Source organism: Dysidea avara, chromosome 10 (genome assembly GCF_963678975.1).
Source record: "Dysidea avara chromosome 10, odDysAvar1.4, whole genome shotgun sequence".
Taxonomy (NCBI): Eukaryota; Metazoa; Porifera; class Demospongiae; order Dictyoceratida; family Dysideidae; genus Dysidea; species Dysidea avara.
Genome location: NC_089281.1, coordinates 308,061 through 323,242, shown reverse-complemented (window position 1 = coordinate 323,242; position 15,182 = coordinate 308,061). Strand labels below are relative to the sequence as shown.

The following is a 15,182-nucleotide window of genomic DNA, read 5'->3' as shown; positions in this document are numbered from 1 at the left end:
GAATATAGTACGAGAATCGGGTGGTTATAGACCTTATTCACTGAATTAATTTCGTAGCGCTTATAACCCGTTGCGAAGGAGTTGTCCGCCAATGTTCGCCATTTGCAGTACCTAAACCATGGTAACATCACAATTCTCCGCCAAATTTGCCATTTGCAGTACCATAACTATGGTAACATGATAGCAACGGTCGTGCTTGCCCAGTTTCAGAACTCAAAATGGCGTCCGAAACACTATCGTCATGGTGAATGTGGACCCTTGTATGGCTTCGCGTGACATCAGAGGGCGCTTGCTGTTGTAAATGAATAAGGTCTATACAGGCGCCTATGGAGAAAAATTTTAAATTGCTCATATTTCAGCCAGAAAAGAGTTCTAAACAACAGGTACAGTCAAGTTTTATATAAAACATTACGATGAACGAGTTTTGTCGTGTTTCAATTTTTTTTCTAAATAGCGTATATTTACAATAATAACTTTTGTTACTTCATAACCATACCAGTCGGTTAATGGTCAATATCTCCATGCCTAGCTGAAATGTGAGCGATCAAAAAATTTTCCCCATAGGCGCCTGTATGACCATAGATATGTATTTTATGTCGTTTGAGCTTGCGAATTACACTGGATTTCAAGTCCGTTGTCCTATTTAAACTCGCGCATGCGTTTCATTTATGTGTAAGATGGCTGTCCGTCACAGTCATTCAAATGCTCGCGCCGTACGCATGCGCGAGTTTAAATAGGACAACGGACTTGAAATCCAGTGTAGACAGAAAATAATCTCCCGCCGTAATACATTGCGCATGTGTGTTAGTGCACGTGATTCATGTGTGAGTATTTATATAGCTAAAGTGTGAACGCATGTTCATTCTAGGCTGACAGGTGCGACAGTGTTGGCTGCTAGTACCTGTTCTAGTAATAAGTATATAAGTTGTTAATTTACTAGGCGGCTATTCACGAGCCACAATAGTTACCGGCTCCGAAGGATGGATGACTCCCAGAAGCTGGACTTACTTCTTAAGTCCGTGGACTCGATGAAGGCGGCCCACACCCAGATTCAGGACGATATGAAGGTGGCCCACGCGCAGATCCAGCAGGATATGAACGCCAAGTTTGAGCGCCTCGAGAAGGAGGTAGCGGACGGCCAAGAGGAGACAGCCCACCTTATCGTCCGGAAGATCCAGCAGAAGGAGCCCGAACCGACCTTTCGTCGAAAAGGGAATGAGCGTCAGTTCGCCTTCAATCAGTCGGTGGTCGACGCCATCAAGTCAGCTGCCTCGATGTTGGACAAGCTGAAGCCGGAGCAACCCCAGGCAGCGTCCGTTCTTAAGAACGCAAGAGAGCAGCTGCAAGAAGGTGTGCACGCCATTGCGGCACAGCAAAAGCTTATTCGCCTTGCGGATAGCTCAGACTGCGGCTGGGGTGCGGTGGAAGAGTACTTAAAGGAAGAGATTGCCACCGACGAGAAGGATGCCAAGAAATGGTCTGACGCAGAGAAGCGTACAATGGAGCAGAGACGGCGACTAAAGAGGACAGTTAGTGAGAGGGAGTCGCCGCCTCAGCCTGTGAGTCAGGGTTTTGCTGGCCCCTTTCCAGTAGTAGGCACAGGCCCTGCCTGTGGTATGCCACCACCCCCTGTATTTGGGCCGCCACCGCACCCCCAGCCTCCCATGTTCATGAAGCCAACTGGGCCACCAGGACCACCAACAAGAGTGCCCGGTCCATGTTTCCACTGCCTACAGATGGGACACCTGAGGGCTCAATGTCCAGCCAGGTTCAGGGGTGGTAGACCGTATCCTTTGGTGAATAGTAATGATTGTTATGCTGAATGTCAGTGGGGTACACCTTATGGTGTGAGCATTGTACTACCTACAAGTCAGGGTATTGTGAGTACAGTGGGTCATTGTGAGGGTGTCAAAAATCTATGCAATGCTAAGAGTGCTTATGTAGTAAGTACAGTAGATAATGCTAATGGTGTTGATAATGTATGCAATGCTAATAGTAATTTTGTTGTGAGTAAGGTGGGTATACAAGGTTAGCAGTAACCAATCTGCTACTGATTGTGCCCACACTTTGGAAACTGTGGATGATGAGTTCAGAGTGAGTGTAGTATCACAGCCCATAGTCCAGCCAGGTGGGCCCAGGATGCAGGTGGGTTCCCTAAGTAATGGCACTCATGATGGTGACAAGGGTTTACGAAAGAGCTATACCATGGTGGAGGTCACAGAAGGTGACATGGCGGGCCCCACACGTTTTTGGGAGCTAGAACAGAACTCGGAACAAATAGTCGATGTGCAAGGTAGGCTTAAAGGCTCGATAGAATTCTGGAGAACAGTGTTGAATGCCTCCAATCCAGTGATTGAGTGCATTGAGGAGGGGTATAAGCTCCCTCTCCTTTCTCTGCCACCGCCATTCATAGCTAAGAACCAGAAGTAGGCTACCAATAACCCAAGCTTTGTCACTGAGGCAGTTGCAGAATTGCTACAGAACCGCTGCATCCAAACAGTCACACAGAAACCTCACATATGTAGCCCACTCTCAGTAATGTCCAACAGCTCTGGTAAGTTGAGACTAGTCCTGAACCTGCGTTATCTTAACCAATTTCTGCTGAAGGCTAAATTTAAGTACGAAGATCTAAGGGTGGCTATGTCAATGTTTCAACAAGGGGACTATATGTTTTCTTTTGACTTCAAATCGGGGTACCACCACGTAGATATCCATAGGCAACACTGGAAATTTCTGGGGTTTTCCTGGGGTCAGGGCAGGAAACAGCAATTTTATGTCTTTTGTGTGTTACCTTTTGGATTAGCCACTGCATGCTACCTATTCACCAAATTGTTGAGACCTCTGGTTCGGCACTGGAGGGCCCAAGGCTTGCGGGCAGTTGTCTATTTAGATGATGGGATAGTGGCAGTAAGTGGAAAAAAGGAGGCACAGATTGCTAGTGTACTAGTCCAGGAGGACCTTAGTAGAGCAGGTTTTGTCACAAACCATACAAAGTGTAATTGGACACCATCCCAACAGTGCGCCTGGCTTGGCTTTGAGCTGGACCTGGAGCAAGGCAAGATAACAGTCCCACAGGCAAAAATTAATGCACTGCAAGCCTTACTTAAAGATGCAATAGGCAAGTGCTCCCTCCCTGCTAAGGCCCTAGCTAGTATTACAGGTAAGATAATTTCTATGTCCCCAGGGTTGGGTCCAGTGACCAGGTTAATGACCAGGGGACTGTACACCTTATTGAACACACGCATGTCATGGCTACAGTACCTGCCACTATCCGACCATGTAAGAGGGGAACTCGGGTTCTGGTATAACGAAATTGAAAAGTTCAATGGGCATAATATATGGATGGGACCCTCAGCAGTAAGGGTTGTGTTCACTGATGCTAGTGACTCTGGTTATGCAGGTTACACAGTGCAACATGGGTGTCACATAGCACAGGGTACATGGCTGCCAGATGAATCCAAAAGGAGCTCCACATGGCGTGAGCTAAGAGCAGTTAGACTAGTGCTGGAAGCCCTTGCAGCTAAGTTGGCTAATGAGCGGGTTAGGTGGTTCACTGATAATCAGAATGTAGTACGTATACTGTCAGTAGGGAGTAAGAAACCTGACCTGCAGAATGAAGCACTTGCTATATTTTCGACTTCGCTAGCACACTGCGTCCACGTTGAGCCAGAGTGGATACCAAGGCGGGATAACGAGGTCGCTGATTACCTCAGTCGGCTTGTTGACTATGATGATTGGAGCCTGGATCATGTTTCCTTCATGGAATTGGACAGAGTGTGGGGCCCTCACACAGTCGATCGCTTTGCAAGCTATTACAATACACAGCTGCCACGTTTTAATTCTAGGTTTTGGAACCCAGGCACAGAGGATGTGGATGCTTTCACTTGCAACTGGCAAATGGACAACAACTGGCTTTGTCCGCCTGTAAACTTGGTGCCACGTGTTATCAGGCACCTGTTGAAGTACAAGGCAGCAGCAACTCTGATATTGCCAGAATGGCCATCAGCGCCGTTCTGGCCTATGTTATTCCCAGAAGGAGGCAAACCAGCCAGCTTCATTGCAGAAACCCGTACCCTGACACCAGCTACCTTCACTATAATTCCTGGAAGAAGAGGCTCCAGCTTGTTTGTAGGTTACCCCAACACTAACTTGTTGGCACTGCGCATACCATAGTGGTGGGTCAGTAACTATACAGCTAGGATTTGCTAGCCAGCCATTGTAGACTGTTAAGGTATGATAAATGTAATAGGGACATATTTATGTAAACTATGCATGTGCTATTATCAGTTTTGGAGGTAAAAAAAAAAAATAAATAAATAAATTAAAAAAAAAAAAAAAAATTTATTAAATGAATAAAAAGATTTCAGCCCAGATGTAGGGGTGGTCAAGTGTTTTAATGCTTAATGTGATGTACCAGCCTAGGTGCTGGGCAGAGGAGGATGGACACGATATAAGCGCCACACAAAATTATTGCCTTAATTGCATATTTAGAATTCCAAAATGGAGGATTACGTATACATGGAGATACTATCGAAAGGAGATTTGCACCGATATGTAGTTCCAAGCTTCCCTGTTTTCAAGGTTCCATTGAGGGAAGTAAAGTTTCGCTGGGAAGATGTGGACGGGACTGTGCACGTGTTTGATGGCTTCGCTCGTAACATAGATTTATTGAATCATCCTCTTCCAGCCATCGCAAAGTTCCCTGTCAGCAATGACAGTGGGTTTTTAATTGAAGTTAGTGTGGTTTATATATGTGTACTGATACATTAATCCATGTAACTAGCTAGCTTTACATAAAACTATGAACAATATTTTTTATTTCAGAAAGAAGAGTTTAATAAATCCATCAATGTGTCCTCGTACACTCTATTCGAAGACAAACAAGTTTTTGTTATCTGGGATTGGGTGTGGGTAGATGGAGCTGAAGATGAAGATGACAACTCCAGTGCAGCATCATTGCCACAGGACGATCAGCACAATACTGATGAATCTGGATCAGAGGAGATAAGTGATAGTGAAGACTTAGTTCCAAGTATTACTCACACAGTTATATTTAAATGCATTGGAGCAACCAAGGAACATCGCTATCAAGAGCTGCTTGCTCTTGCCAAGCAGAAGAAAAGCACTGGTGAGACAGTTCCTGTCAAGCTTGAGAAAGAGCCAAGCAATCCGATTGATTCCCATGCGATTGCTTTTATGTGTAAAGCAGACAAACAGTGGGAGAGGATTGGGTATGTAGTGAAAGAAGCTCTACCTGATGTACACAAGGCAATTGACGACGACAAGATCATCAAAGTATTTTTTGACTGGATCAGATATATTGTGTACTTCAAACCTCCAGGCTTATATGCTGGCATCGCAATCACCAAAAATGGATCATGGTCCAAAACTGTAACACAAAGCAGTTGTGCACGAAATTAACAATCACATGAATGACTATGTAATCATTTTTTATTTGCTGTATATGAATGATCATGTGCTAATTGATATATTGTGCCGGGTGGAGGAGGTAGCTTTACAGGCAAGTTATGGAATGCAGTCCGAATTGAAGTAGAATTGCGAACTGCTAGTGTAACCCTGCTGTCCGATCCAAGCAATTCATACTTTGGCATTCGCTTGGGCTTCTGACTTTTGTTTCCTTTCCTGTTGAACTCAGGCATCTCTCCCTCATAAAAACGGCTGTGGGATGATGTGAAGTAATAAAATGGTAAGTCAGGGTCGATCCTTTTAGCAAATTCAAGTACAACTTTCCTCCATCCAAACATAACCTGTAATACCATTAATGCAGAGTAATTAATGTAAGTAATTAATGTAATGCACATGTCGAATAATATATAATACAGTTAACCTAACCTCTTTCAGTGTAAAATCTTTTCCAACACTGTCACGCAATACACTAAATAAACATTCGACGTCATCAGTCGTGCTTGCACGGGGATGTTCTGGTGGTAAATTCTTCTCTATAAGATATCCACGCCTCCATTCACGGGACTCAATATTAGCAGCTAGGGCTACAATAGTCTCTCTGCTAAAGCCTCTCACTCCTGCAATGCTCCTGTGAAATAAAGCAATAGCACTATCTGGTATAATATGTACTTATACCTGTTGACTTCTAGGAGACTGAAATCTCTATGATGTGGTTTTCGATGCCATGGCATTAGATCATCAAGGATGTAGTCGAGGAAATCATTGTTGAACTTACTGCGCTGCTGGTCTGTCAGCCCTCTTTCATCACATGCACGTCTCCAATTACAGACTACTTCAATATGCTTGGCCTCAGTACTATATCCTTTGCTTTCCATCCATTTTATTAATGATTTGCTGAATAATCTCTCCACGTCTTCAACAGATTGCTTGCGGATTCCTGAGAGAGCTGTGTAGGTTAGTCCAGCAGACGAATCATGGACGGCTTCCACGAATCTCTCCAATTGAATATCAGCATTTCCTCCAACTCTAAGGCTGTGTCCAATACGCTATTCAGAAAATGATGAATCTGTGCATGCATATATACATATATATATAGTACTATATACAAAGCTGAGGATAATAATTAATGCACTTAGCTTGACTACGTACATTATTGTTGAAACATGTATTTATACCTTTAAGACATGAGCGTCATCTTCCCGCTCACAAAATCTTAGTCCCGTGTTTGGGTGTACCTCTGGCACATATAGATGATCCTTGAAAGGAACACCCTTGGAATGCCACAAATCTATCTGGTACTTATACTCGAGCTGGGCCAAGATTGATCGAAGTTTGTCTAATAGGCTTTCATCCTTCCCTAGCAGAGAATGGTATTTACAGGACAGATGTGTAATATCAGTACCATTTGTCCAATTATGAATTGCATAACCAGTTGGTACAGTCCTCAACCTTAAACGTTCTATCACATCATTCATGGTTGCACCAGCTGTAATCCATCCATGTATTTCACTAAGTAGGTTTTGACTAACGGCATTGTTAGGAACACGAGCAGTGAAAATTCCATTTGTATTGCCTGTTCATTCATTGACATAGCAATGTACAAGCATACATAAAATTCACTTACACAACGGAGTAAGCATTTCAATCATTGTCTTTTGCTTCTTATGTGCGTATTGTCTCCTAACGTTGCTGAGAATCTGAAAGACAGACAGTGGTTGGAGATTTCCTTTAGTACGTAAAGAATTCCACTCTCCGTCTGTAGTAAACCCTATGATATTAGGACTATATCATTACTACATTCAAACAACCTATAGCTACCTGCTACTTTCATCTTTCTGCTGGTCATCTCTTGTATGACTTTGTTAGCAAGCTCTCGGACTTTCAAATCAGTTAAACTTTTGTACGGTATGCACTGTACAGGTATTGCATAAGGTTTATTTCTTCGTTCCTCATTGCTAATCATGAACACCAAAACATGACTTGCTGGTATGCGTTGGTGACGGGTTATTCCTTTGATAAAAGTGGTCAAGTTCTTCTGAATCTCTGCCATACTCCTAGGAATATTTTCCTGCTCCCATAAGCACTCCCCAGCCTTCATTCGTCTGAATAATCTATCTATCTCTGTACGCAACAACCTTCCCATGCCATTCAAATCCCCGAGTTCCTTGATTTTCCAGCTAAGATTGATCATGTCTTTGTCACTATACTTGTCAGACTGTAATTTTTCAGAATAAGTATCATTGTACTTCTTCAATTCTATACATAATGCTCATATTACTATAATTCAATTTCAATAATTGGCATACCTGAATGAATAAAGTCTAGATCTTTGACTAAATCTTCTAAGACAGCATCAAGATCTTCCGTAACCTTCTCTTTCTCTATTCCAACTTTCTCAGCTATTCCTAGTCGAACCTTGTATTCAGCAAACTGCTTTTGTAAGCTTCCATCATTTAAGTCAACATCCCCGCTCCATTGTTGCTTTACAGACTCTTTGAGACCTTTTGAGATATCACAGCCATCAGCCTTCAGCCACCACCATGCATCCGGGTGTGCTTTAGCTGCATCATCAAGAACTGTTTCCTAGGAATAATATTACTAATACTCGATCATCATAAACGACAACATTATGTACTTGGATTTGAGAACCAAGATGTATATTACTGGAGGCAATATCTCGGCGCAATGACCTGTCTGAAATGGCTGGAATGTTAACCAAGGCCTACAGAATATAACAGTATTCACCAGGATATTTACGTAGATTCTTACCTTCATTGTACTTCGACAATGTGAATCTTCTGGATCCACATCAGATGGTATACCTTCACCTACTTCAGACGCTTGTGCAGAAAAAACTACATTCCACATGGGTCCCTGCTGCAACCTTGACCACTTTTGTCCGAACTGACTGTACATGGTTTGCTGCCACAATCGATAATCAGGAGGACATGTTACCTGGTGTGCAACATGTACGACACTATGTATACACGTCAAATATCATAAAATCTATACCTTTTGCAAATTGTCAGCAACAAAAAAGTCTGCAGCATATTCCACCAAGCCCATTGACATTCGCTTGCTTGGAAATCTAGAGTCACTGCCATCTTCTCTTAATGTCCCTATACCTTTTGCTAAGTTGTATAAGACATTAGAGCGTCCATTCTGTTTCAGTTGCACCATAGCATTGGTTGCATGGACCAAGAAATCTTCAGGAACATGTAAGTAACGTGATGACATATACAATTCAAACAACTCCGACAAGACTTTCGATTGATCCTCCATAGCTAGCTCAGTAAATAACTGGACAATAAGCGTGAAAGAATCAGTGCCACCTCTCTGTACACCAGAAGACAGGTTTTGCTTGCTTGCATCTGTTGCCTCATCAGCTGGCGGGATGACTTGATTACAGTATTGCACTTCAGCATCTTGTGGAGAGCTATAGTGCTTTGCCAACCATCCAGTTACTTTAGCTCTGCAACCATTTGCTAATACAAGATTTACATAATGCATTGTCTTTACAATAACACTTACCACTCCTGCAATGTCCTGATCTTGATTGTACCCATTGACTGGCACCACTCCAGAAATCTTCCTGCTTGTGAGAGGGCCAGCTACTACCCTTCGTATGAAACAATACGAATTCTGTCAGAGCTCCTAATTCAGCATCCGTCCAACTTTCCTTTGGATTGAATCTTTTGCTTCTTTTGCTGAAGCTTGCTGATAAAACACGTGGTCGTGGCTGAGATGTACCTATCTCCTCGCTATTTTCCACCCTATTCTGATCCAACTCTCTTAGAGGAATCCGTTTTGACTCTCTATAAGGCGTTTGAAGTGTTGGAGAACTTCTGTCACGCTTCTTTGTCAAGCCTTCGGGCGAGCCTTTGGGAGTACAAACTTCCGCGCCATGCTGCTCAGCCATTACTCACGCGCGTCTATTGCACACGTGATCTGTAAATTTTAAGGGTGAATTTACGCGTTCAGATCATAGGGGATGAATGGGGCTGATCGAAAATATCAGTAAGTCATGACGAATAGTTTAGAATGGTATGTAAATTAAGTTGATTAAAGCTTCTATAGCGTTTACCATTGAAATAGATGCGCTCACGTGTGCGTGTCCATCCTCCTCTGGGTGCTGGGGTAGTCAAGTGTTTTAATGTACCAGCCCAGGTGCTGGGGTAGGCAAGTGTTTTTTTTTTTTTTTATGTACCAACCTAGGTGCTGGTGTAGTCAAGTGTTTTAGTGTACCAGCCCAGGTGCTGGGGTAGTCAAGTGTTCCTAATGTTTAATGTACCAGTCTAGGTGCTGGGGTAGTCAAGTGTTTTAATGTACCAGCCCAGGTGCTGGGGTAGTCAAGTGTTTTTAATGTACCAGCCTAGGTGCTGGGGTAGTCAAGTGTTTTAGTGTACCAGCCCAGGTGCTGGGGTAGTCAAGTGTTTTAATGTACCAGCCCAGGTGCTGGGGTAGTCAAGTGTGTTGATGTACCAGTCTAGGTGCTGGGGTAGTCAAGTGTTTTAGTGTACCAGCCCAGGTGCTGGGGTAGTCAAGTGTTTTTAATGTTTAATGTACCAGTCTAGGTGCTGGGGTAGTCAAGTAATTTAAGGTTTAATGTATGCTGGGGTAGTCAGGTGTTTTAATGTTTAATGGACCAGCCCAGGTGCTGGGGTAGTCAAGTGTTTTAATGTTTAATGTGCTAGCTTAGCTGCTAGTTGTACATAGAATGTTATACTTTATAATTACGGAAACATAGTTATCAGACTCTTAGTAAGTATGAATGATAAGTGCAATGGGATTCAAGGTCACCAATGCATGGAGATATTGTATCACATGTTGTGTTATTACCACAGATGTCCAGACGACAGGGACCTGGCTCACGCTGAAGGACCTTGAGGACCCTGAGCTGGCTAGGCTTGCTTTGCAGCTACCATCCACAGTGCTCAAGAGCAGAGCAGACTCATCCGCCAAGAAATACCTAGGAGCCTTTCAACGGTGGCACTATTGGGCTTCAACTCATAACCTGCCAGTATTTCCAGCTAAGGAGCAGCACATTGCCTTGTATCTGCAGAGTATTGCCAACCGCCTTGAATCCAAATCAGCTGCAGAAGAAGCTGTCAATGCGATCAACTGGGCTCACACACTAGCAGGGCTAGAATCTCCAGCGAATGCAACATTTGTACAAGCTACACTGCAAGGAATAAGGAGATCGTGTTGCAAGCCTGTGCGGAAGAAGAAGCCTGTGACTGTAGACATGCTGGCTGACATGGTTGAGAACATGAACTCTCATCCAACTCTGGCAAACATGAGGATCACTACCCTGAGCCTGCTGGCTTTCTCAGGTTTGATGAGGTCATTCACATTAGGGCTAGTGATGTCACTATTGCTGAGGGAATGGCCAAACTCCAGATCCCACGTAGCAAGACTGATCAACTCAGGCAAGGAAGTGAAGTATTAATTGCCAGGACAGGGATGCCAACCTGCCCAGTAGGAATGTTGGAGTGGTACATGGCTAAGGTCGGGTTGGACACCACAAGTGAGCTCTTCCTGTTTAGAGGGATTACCAGAACCAGTGGTGGTGAGAGACTAAGAGGTACAGGTCCGCTCAGTTATACAACCGTGAGAGAGCAGTTTAGGGGCAAGATGTTGGAACTGGGCTACCCTGTTTCAGGATATGGTCTGCACAGTCTCAGGGCAGGTGGTGCTTCCACTGCAGCCCAGGCAGGGGTCCCAGACAGATTGTTCCGCCAGCATGGAAGGTGGAGATCAGAGACAGCTAAAGATGGCTACATTGAGGACTCTGTGGAGAACCGCCTGACAGTGTCCAAGAGTATAGGGATATAACAGTATCTGTATTAAGGGGATACCTGTGGTGGTGTTTATGGAGGGGTAACATATGGTGCTTAGCTGCAGAGTGTGAACCAACACTAGGCCTTCTTTGTTACTCTAATTGTTTGTTAAATTAAATGAACTAGTAGCCGCGCCTGCAGCTGCACACCAGTATGTGTTTGTGTGAGTATCTCTGGTATGAGGAGGGAGACGTATTTTATGTCGTTTGAGCTTGCGAATTAGACAGAAAATAATCTCCCGCCGTAATACATTGCGCATGTGTGTTAGTGCACGTGATTCATGTGTGAGTATTTATATAGCTACTGCGGTTTTCCAAGTTCTTGCAATGCAAAGCGTCATGCGCTATACAAGCATGTACGTGCGCAGTTGTTCAACAGTGGATTTTCAGTGACAACTACTGACTCACAGGACTTCAAGCATGCCTACGCATAGTACTGCGGTTTTCCAGGTTCTTGCAATTCAAAGCGTTATGCGCTAATAATGTGTCAGTATGCGCAGTTCTTTAAATACACCTGTTGATATTCTGTGGCTGTCGAGTTGTATGCGTAGGCATCCTTGAAGTCCTGTGAGTCAGTAGTTGTTACTGAAAATCTACTGTTGAACAACTGCGCACGTACATGCTCGTATAGCGCATGACGCTTTGCATTGCAAGAACTTGGAAAACCGCTGTAAAGTGTGAACGCATGTTCATTCTAGGCTGACAGGTACGACAGTGTTGGCTGGCCCACCCCCCCTCCCAGTTGTGTCTGGTGTATATCCTTAACAGATTTAGATAATGGTGAAGATTTTGCTGCTAACTCTGGACTTTTCGCACACAGCACGCATTGTATTTAATAGGGTGGATACGCTTGGTTTTTTCCGGTTAGGGGCAGCCAAAATTTAAAAAAAAAAGCCCCTATCGGTTTTTTCCCTTAGGCTCACTTGGGCACAGTGGGTCTTAAATTAATTGCACTGCGTAGGCCCCCACCCTGGTTAGGCACAAGTAGGGAGTTTTTTTTTATTTTTTTAAGTTAATATGTATAGTTAGTGTTTATAACATTATTTTAAGTTTTGTAATTAGTGTATGTAGTGTTTGTTAAATTAAATGAACTAGTAGCCGCGCCTGCAGCTGCACACCAGTATGTGTTTGTGTGAGTATCTCGGGTATGAGGAGGGAGACAGTATTCCATACTGTATCTATGGTATAACAGTCCCCCAACTAGAGTAAGCGATCTATTGTCGGACACCATCTATAATCGGACACTTTTTCTCAGAAACTACCAGGCCGAATCTTCTGAATTTTGCCACGGATAAACTTCACACTTAGCCTAGCAATGTACCAAAATTTGGGCTGGAAAGCTTTTGTGGTTGCTTTGCTACAGCCGATTAAAGTGACTGTCTAAAGTGACTGTCCGAAAACCTCTAATATCGGAAGTTTACCTCTTTTATCGGACACCGCCCAGCAATCCTCCACTAAAAGATGAAATTCCTCACAACCACCACTGACTGTTAGGGGAATACATGTACTTTCTAAGCAGCCATAGTTTGTTTCATTCCTCCACTCGTAAGCGGAGCTACAGCCATTAATATTCGGGTGTGTCGCGACCTCTATAATCGGACAGGGAAGAATTTCATTTCACGCGGTTTTATCACTTCAAAGCTACCTTTTAGGTATAATTAGCCATGAAAATGAAATGTGTGGTACAAAATCTAATTGGATTTCCAAGGAGTCGTAAAAGTTTACCATTTTAGTGATCAGTATGCTACTGTGGGACTCCACAAAATGACTTATGAACTGTTCCAAAGAACTTTTAGCACTGAAATGCATGGATGTAGCACAAAGGGGAGGGTCTAAAGTCCTTCCACCCCTCCACTTCTAATTATCAAGATATACTCTAATAGAGCAGTCAACTACTCTAATAGAACAGTCATGTGTTCAAATAAGTATTTAGATACATTTTTGAATAAAATTTCAACCTTGGTACATCAAAATGAATTTCAGAAGACTAATTTTCAAAGCTTTTTTTGGGAGTCATGCTCCCAGACCTGCATGCTTTAGATGATGATAAGTGTATACTTATCACACTGCAAACTGTATGAACCAGCTACCATTCTAGCTTGTAAATCCCTTATGCACCTTATTTCTGCTATATATATCCCTTGCAGCCATGCATGTCACACATACTATACAATGTGCTCAATGAAAGGTATGATTTCGCTTAATTAAAAATAAGAAATGCATGCATGTGCATATACGTAGCTAATTTGCAGGACTGGTGGAAAAAAAAACTTGTACATTGCTAAGAACTCCTATCATCCAGTCAAGAAATTGGATCACATATAAGAGATGCAAAGAATGACATCACATGTTCATGTCCTGGAGTAACAACCAGCAAGGATGACTATCACTATATATTTGCCATTTCTGCAAACAACCATCCCAGCAGTTAATTATGATCCAGATTGGAGCTAATTGTGTGCTTTTAACCTACATTATACACTTGTCACAGCTATATCTATATAGTGCACATGTCATGCCTTTCTTTGGTTCATTTTAAAAATCTGTAATATCTTCTAGCTAATTACTAGCTGTATAGCTATATCGTGAGTGCATGTAGCTAGTTGTTTATTTCATACAAAACTACCTTTTGTTTAGTGTGTTGCAAAGCATGTGTGACATGCATGGCTGTAAGAGCAGATAGCAAAAGTTAATTAGGTGCATGAAAGGGTTAAGTAGCATGGCTGGTTGAGAGTGAGAAGCATTCTTACCATGCAAAGCATGCTCTATCAAGGAGTCTGGGGAATACCCCCAACAGAAAGTTGAAGAGTAGTCTTCTGAAATTGATTTTGGTAACAAAGGTGACTGAATTTTACTAAAACCTGAATCTAAATGTTTGTTTGGACACATGACTGCTCTATTAGAGTAGCTGACTGCTCTATTAGAGTATATCTTGATAATTGGAAGTGGAGGGGTGGAAGGACTTTAGACCCTCCCCTTTGTGCTACATCCATGCATTTCAGTGCTAAAAGTTCTTTGGAACAGTTCATAAGTCATTTTGTGGAGTCCCACAGTAGCATACTGATCACTAAAATGGTAAAATTTTACGGCTCCTTGGAATCCAATTTAGATTTTCTACCACACATTTCATTTTCATGGCTAATTATACCTAAAAGGTAGCTTTGAAGTGATAAAACCGCGTGAAATGAAATTCTGCTCTGTCCGATTATAGAGGTCGCGACACACCCGAATATTAATGGTTGTAGCTCCACTTACGAGTGGAGGAATGAAACAAACTATGGCTGCTTAGAAAGTACAGGTATTCCCCTAACAGTCAGTGGTGGTTGTGAGGAATTTCATCTTTTAGTGGAGGATTGCTGGGCGGTGTCCGATAAAAGAGGTAAACTTCCGATATTAGAGGTTTTCGGACAGTCACTTTAATCGGCTCTAGCAAAGCAACCACAAAAGCTTTCCAGCCCAAATTTTGGTACATTCCTAGGCTAAGTGTGAAGTTTATCCGTGGAAAAATTCAGAAGATTCGGCCTGGTAGTTTCTGAGAAAAAGTGTCCGATTATAGATGGTGTCCGACAATAGATCGCTTACTCTACTACAACAAATTGTAGTGTTCCACCTGTCTCAAACTACACTGTAGCTACATAAAAACATTAAATATGAAGGGCTTCACCTTCATTTAAAACTTTTCACGCTGCTAGATTGGTTTCATTGGCTTCTCAAAAAGTATCGATAGACATTCAAAATTTTGAATGATTGCCCGTGACTATACCGTAACCTTAAATAAAGTGGATATATACACATGAGGAGTATATACACAACACAACTAGACAGTGCACAACTAGACATACAGTAATGCACATGCCATACCATCAATGGGATGGCTATCCATGATGACAGAGGATGATCCATTGTTCGTCACTCC

The 15,182-nt window shown here is 42.8% G+C and overlaps 4 protein-coding genes across 4 annotated transcripts; 3 read left to right on the top strand and 1 right to left on the bottom strand.

The window, feature by feature from the left end:
* Window positions 1-1,091: 1,091 nt before the first annotated feature.
* Window positions 1,092-12,381, top strand: LOC136268785 (uncharacterized). The gene is made up of 2 exons (XM_066064245.1): window positions 1,092-1,786; window positions 12,041-12,381. The coding sequence occupies exons 1-2, from the start codon at window positions 1,095-1,097 to the stop codon at window positions 12,042-12,044; spliced, it is 696 nt and encodes a 231-aa protein (XP_065920317.1). The 5' UTR covers window positions 1,092-1,094; the 3' UTR covers window positions 12,045-12,381.
* LOC136268784 (uncharacterized) lies at window positions 4,371-5,487 on the top strand. The gene is made up of 2 exons (XM_066064244.1): window positions 4,371-4,734; window positions 4,825-5,487. The coding sequence occupies exons 1-2, from the start codon at window positions 4,501-4,503 to the stop codon at window positions 5,419-5,421; spliced, it is 831 nt and encodes a 276-aa protein (XP_065920316.1). The 5' UTR covers window positions 4,371-4,500; the 3' UTR covers window positions 5,422-5,487.
* Window positions 5,434-9,552, bottom strand: LOC136268782 (uncharacterized). Its single transcript, XM_066064243.1, has 12 exons — window positions 8,959-9,552; window positions 8,440-8,912; window positions 8,197-8,382; window positions 8,063-8,149; window positions 7,734-8,010; window positions 7,246-7,683; window positions 7,052-7,195; window positions 6,830-7,000; window positions 6,603-6,784; window positions 6,103-6,473; window positions 5,854-6,055; window positions 5,434-5,768 (listed from the first exon to the last, which is right to left on the bottom strand). The coding sequence occupies exons 1-12, from the start codon at window positions 9,344-9,346 to the stop codon at window positions 5,445-5,447; spliced, it is 3,243 nt and encodes a 1,080-aa protein (XP_065920315.1). The 5' UTR covers window positions 9,347-9,552; the 3' UTR covers window positions 5,434-5,444.
* LOC136268786 (uncharacterized) lies at window positions 6,589-11,429 on the top strand. Its single transcript, XM_066064246.1, has 2 exons — window positions 6,589-9,444; window positions 10,272-11,429. The coding sequence occupies exons 1-2, from the start codon at window positions 9,423-9,425 to the stop codon at window positions 10,874-10,876; spliced, it is 627 nt and encodes a 208-aa protein (XP_065920318.1). The 5' UTR covers window positions 6,589-9,422; the 3' UTR covers window positions 10,877-11,429.
* Window positions 12,382-15,182: the final 2,801 nt, after the last annotated feature.

Coding starts and splice junctions, on each gene's coding strand:
- LOC136268785 (XM_066064245.1), top strand. CDS start 1,095: ATGAACGCCAAGTTTGAGCGCCTCGAGAAGGAGGTAGCGGACGGCCAA.
- LOC136268782 (XM_066064243.1), bottom strand. CDS start 9,346: ATGGCTGAGCAGCATGGCGCGGAAGTTTGTACTCCCAAAGGCTCGCCC. Junction 7,684..7,733: donor TCTAGACTTTATTCATTCAG/GTATGCCAATTA, acceptor CATTATGTATAG/AATTGAAGAAGTACAATGAT. Junction 5,769..5,853: donor AAGATTTTACACTGAAAGAG/GTTAGGTTAACT, acceptor ATGGTATTACAG/GTTATGTTTGGATGGAGGAA.
- LOC136268784 (XM_066064244.1), top strand. CDS start 4,501: ATGGAGGATTACGTATACATGGAGATACTATCGAAAGGAGATTTGCAC. Junction 4,735..4,824: donor ACAGTGGGTTTTTAATTGAA/GTTAGTGTGGTT, acceptor TTTTTATTTCAG/AAAGAAGAGTTTAATAAATC.
- LOC136268786 (XM_066064246.1), top strand. CDS start 9,423: ATGGGGCTGATCGAAAATATCA. Junction 9,445..10,271: donor GGGGCTGATCGAAAATATCA/GTAAGTCATGAC, acceptor TTATTACCACAG/ATGTCCAGACGACAGGGACC.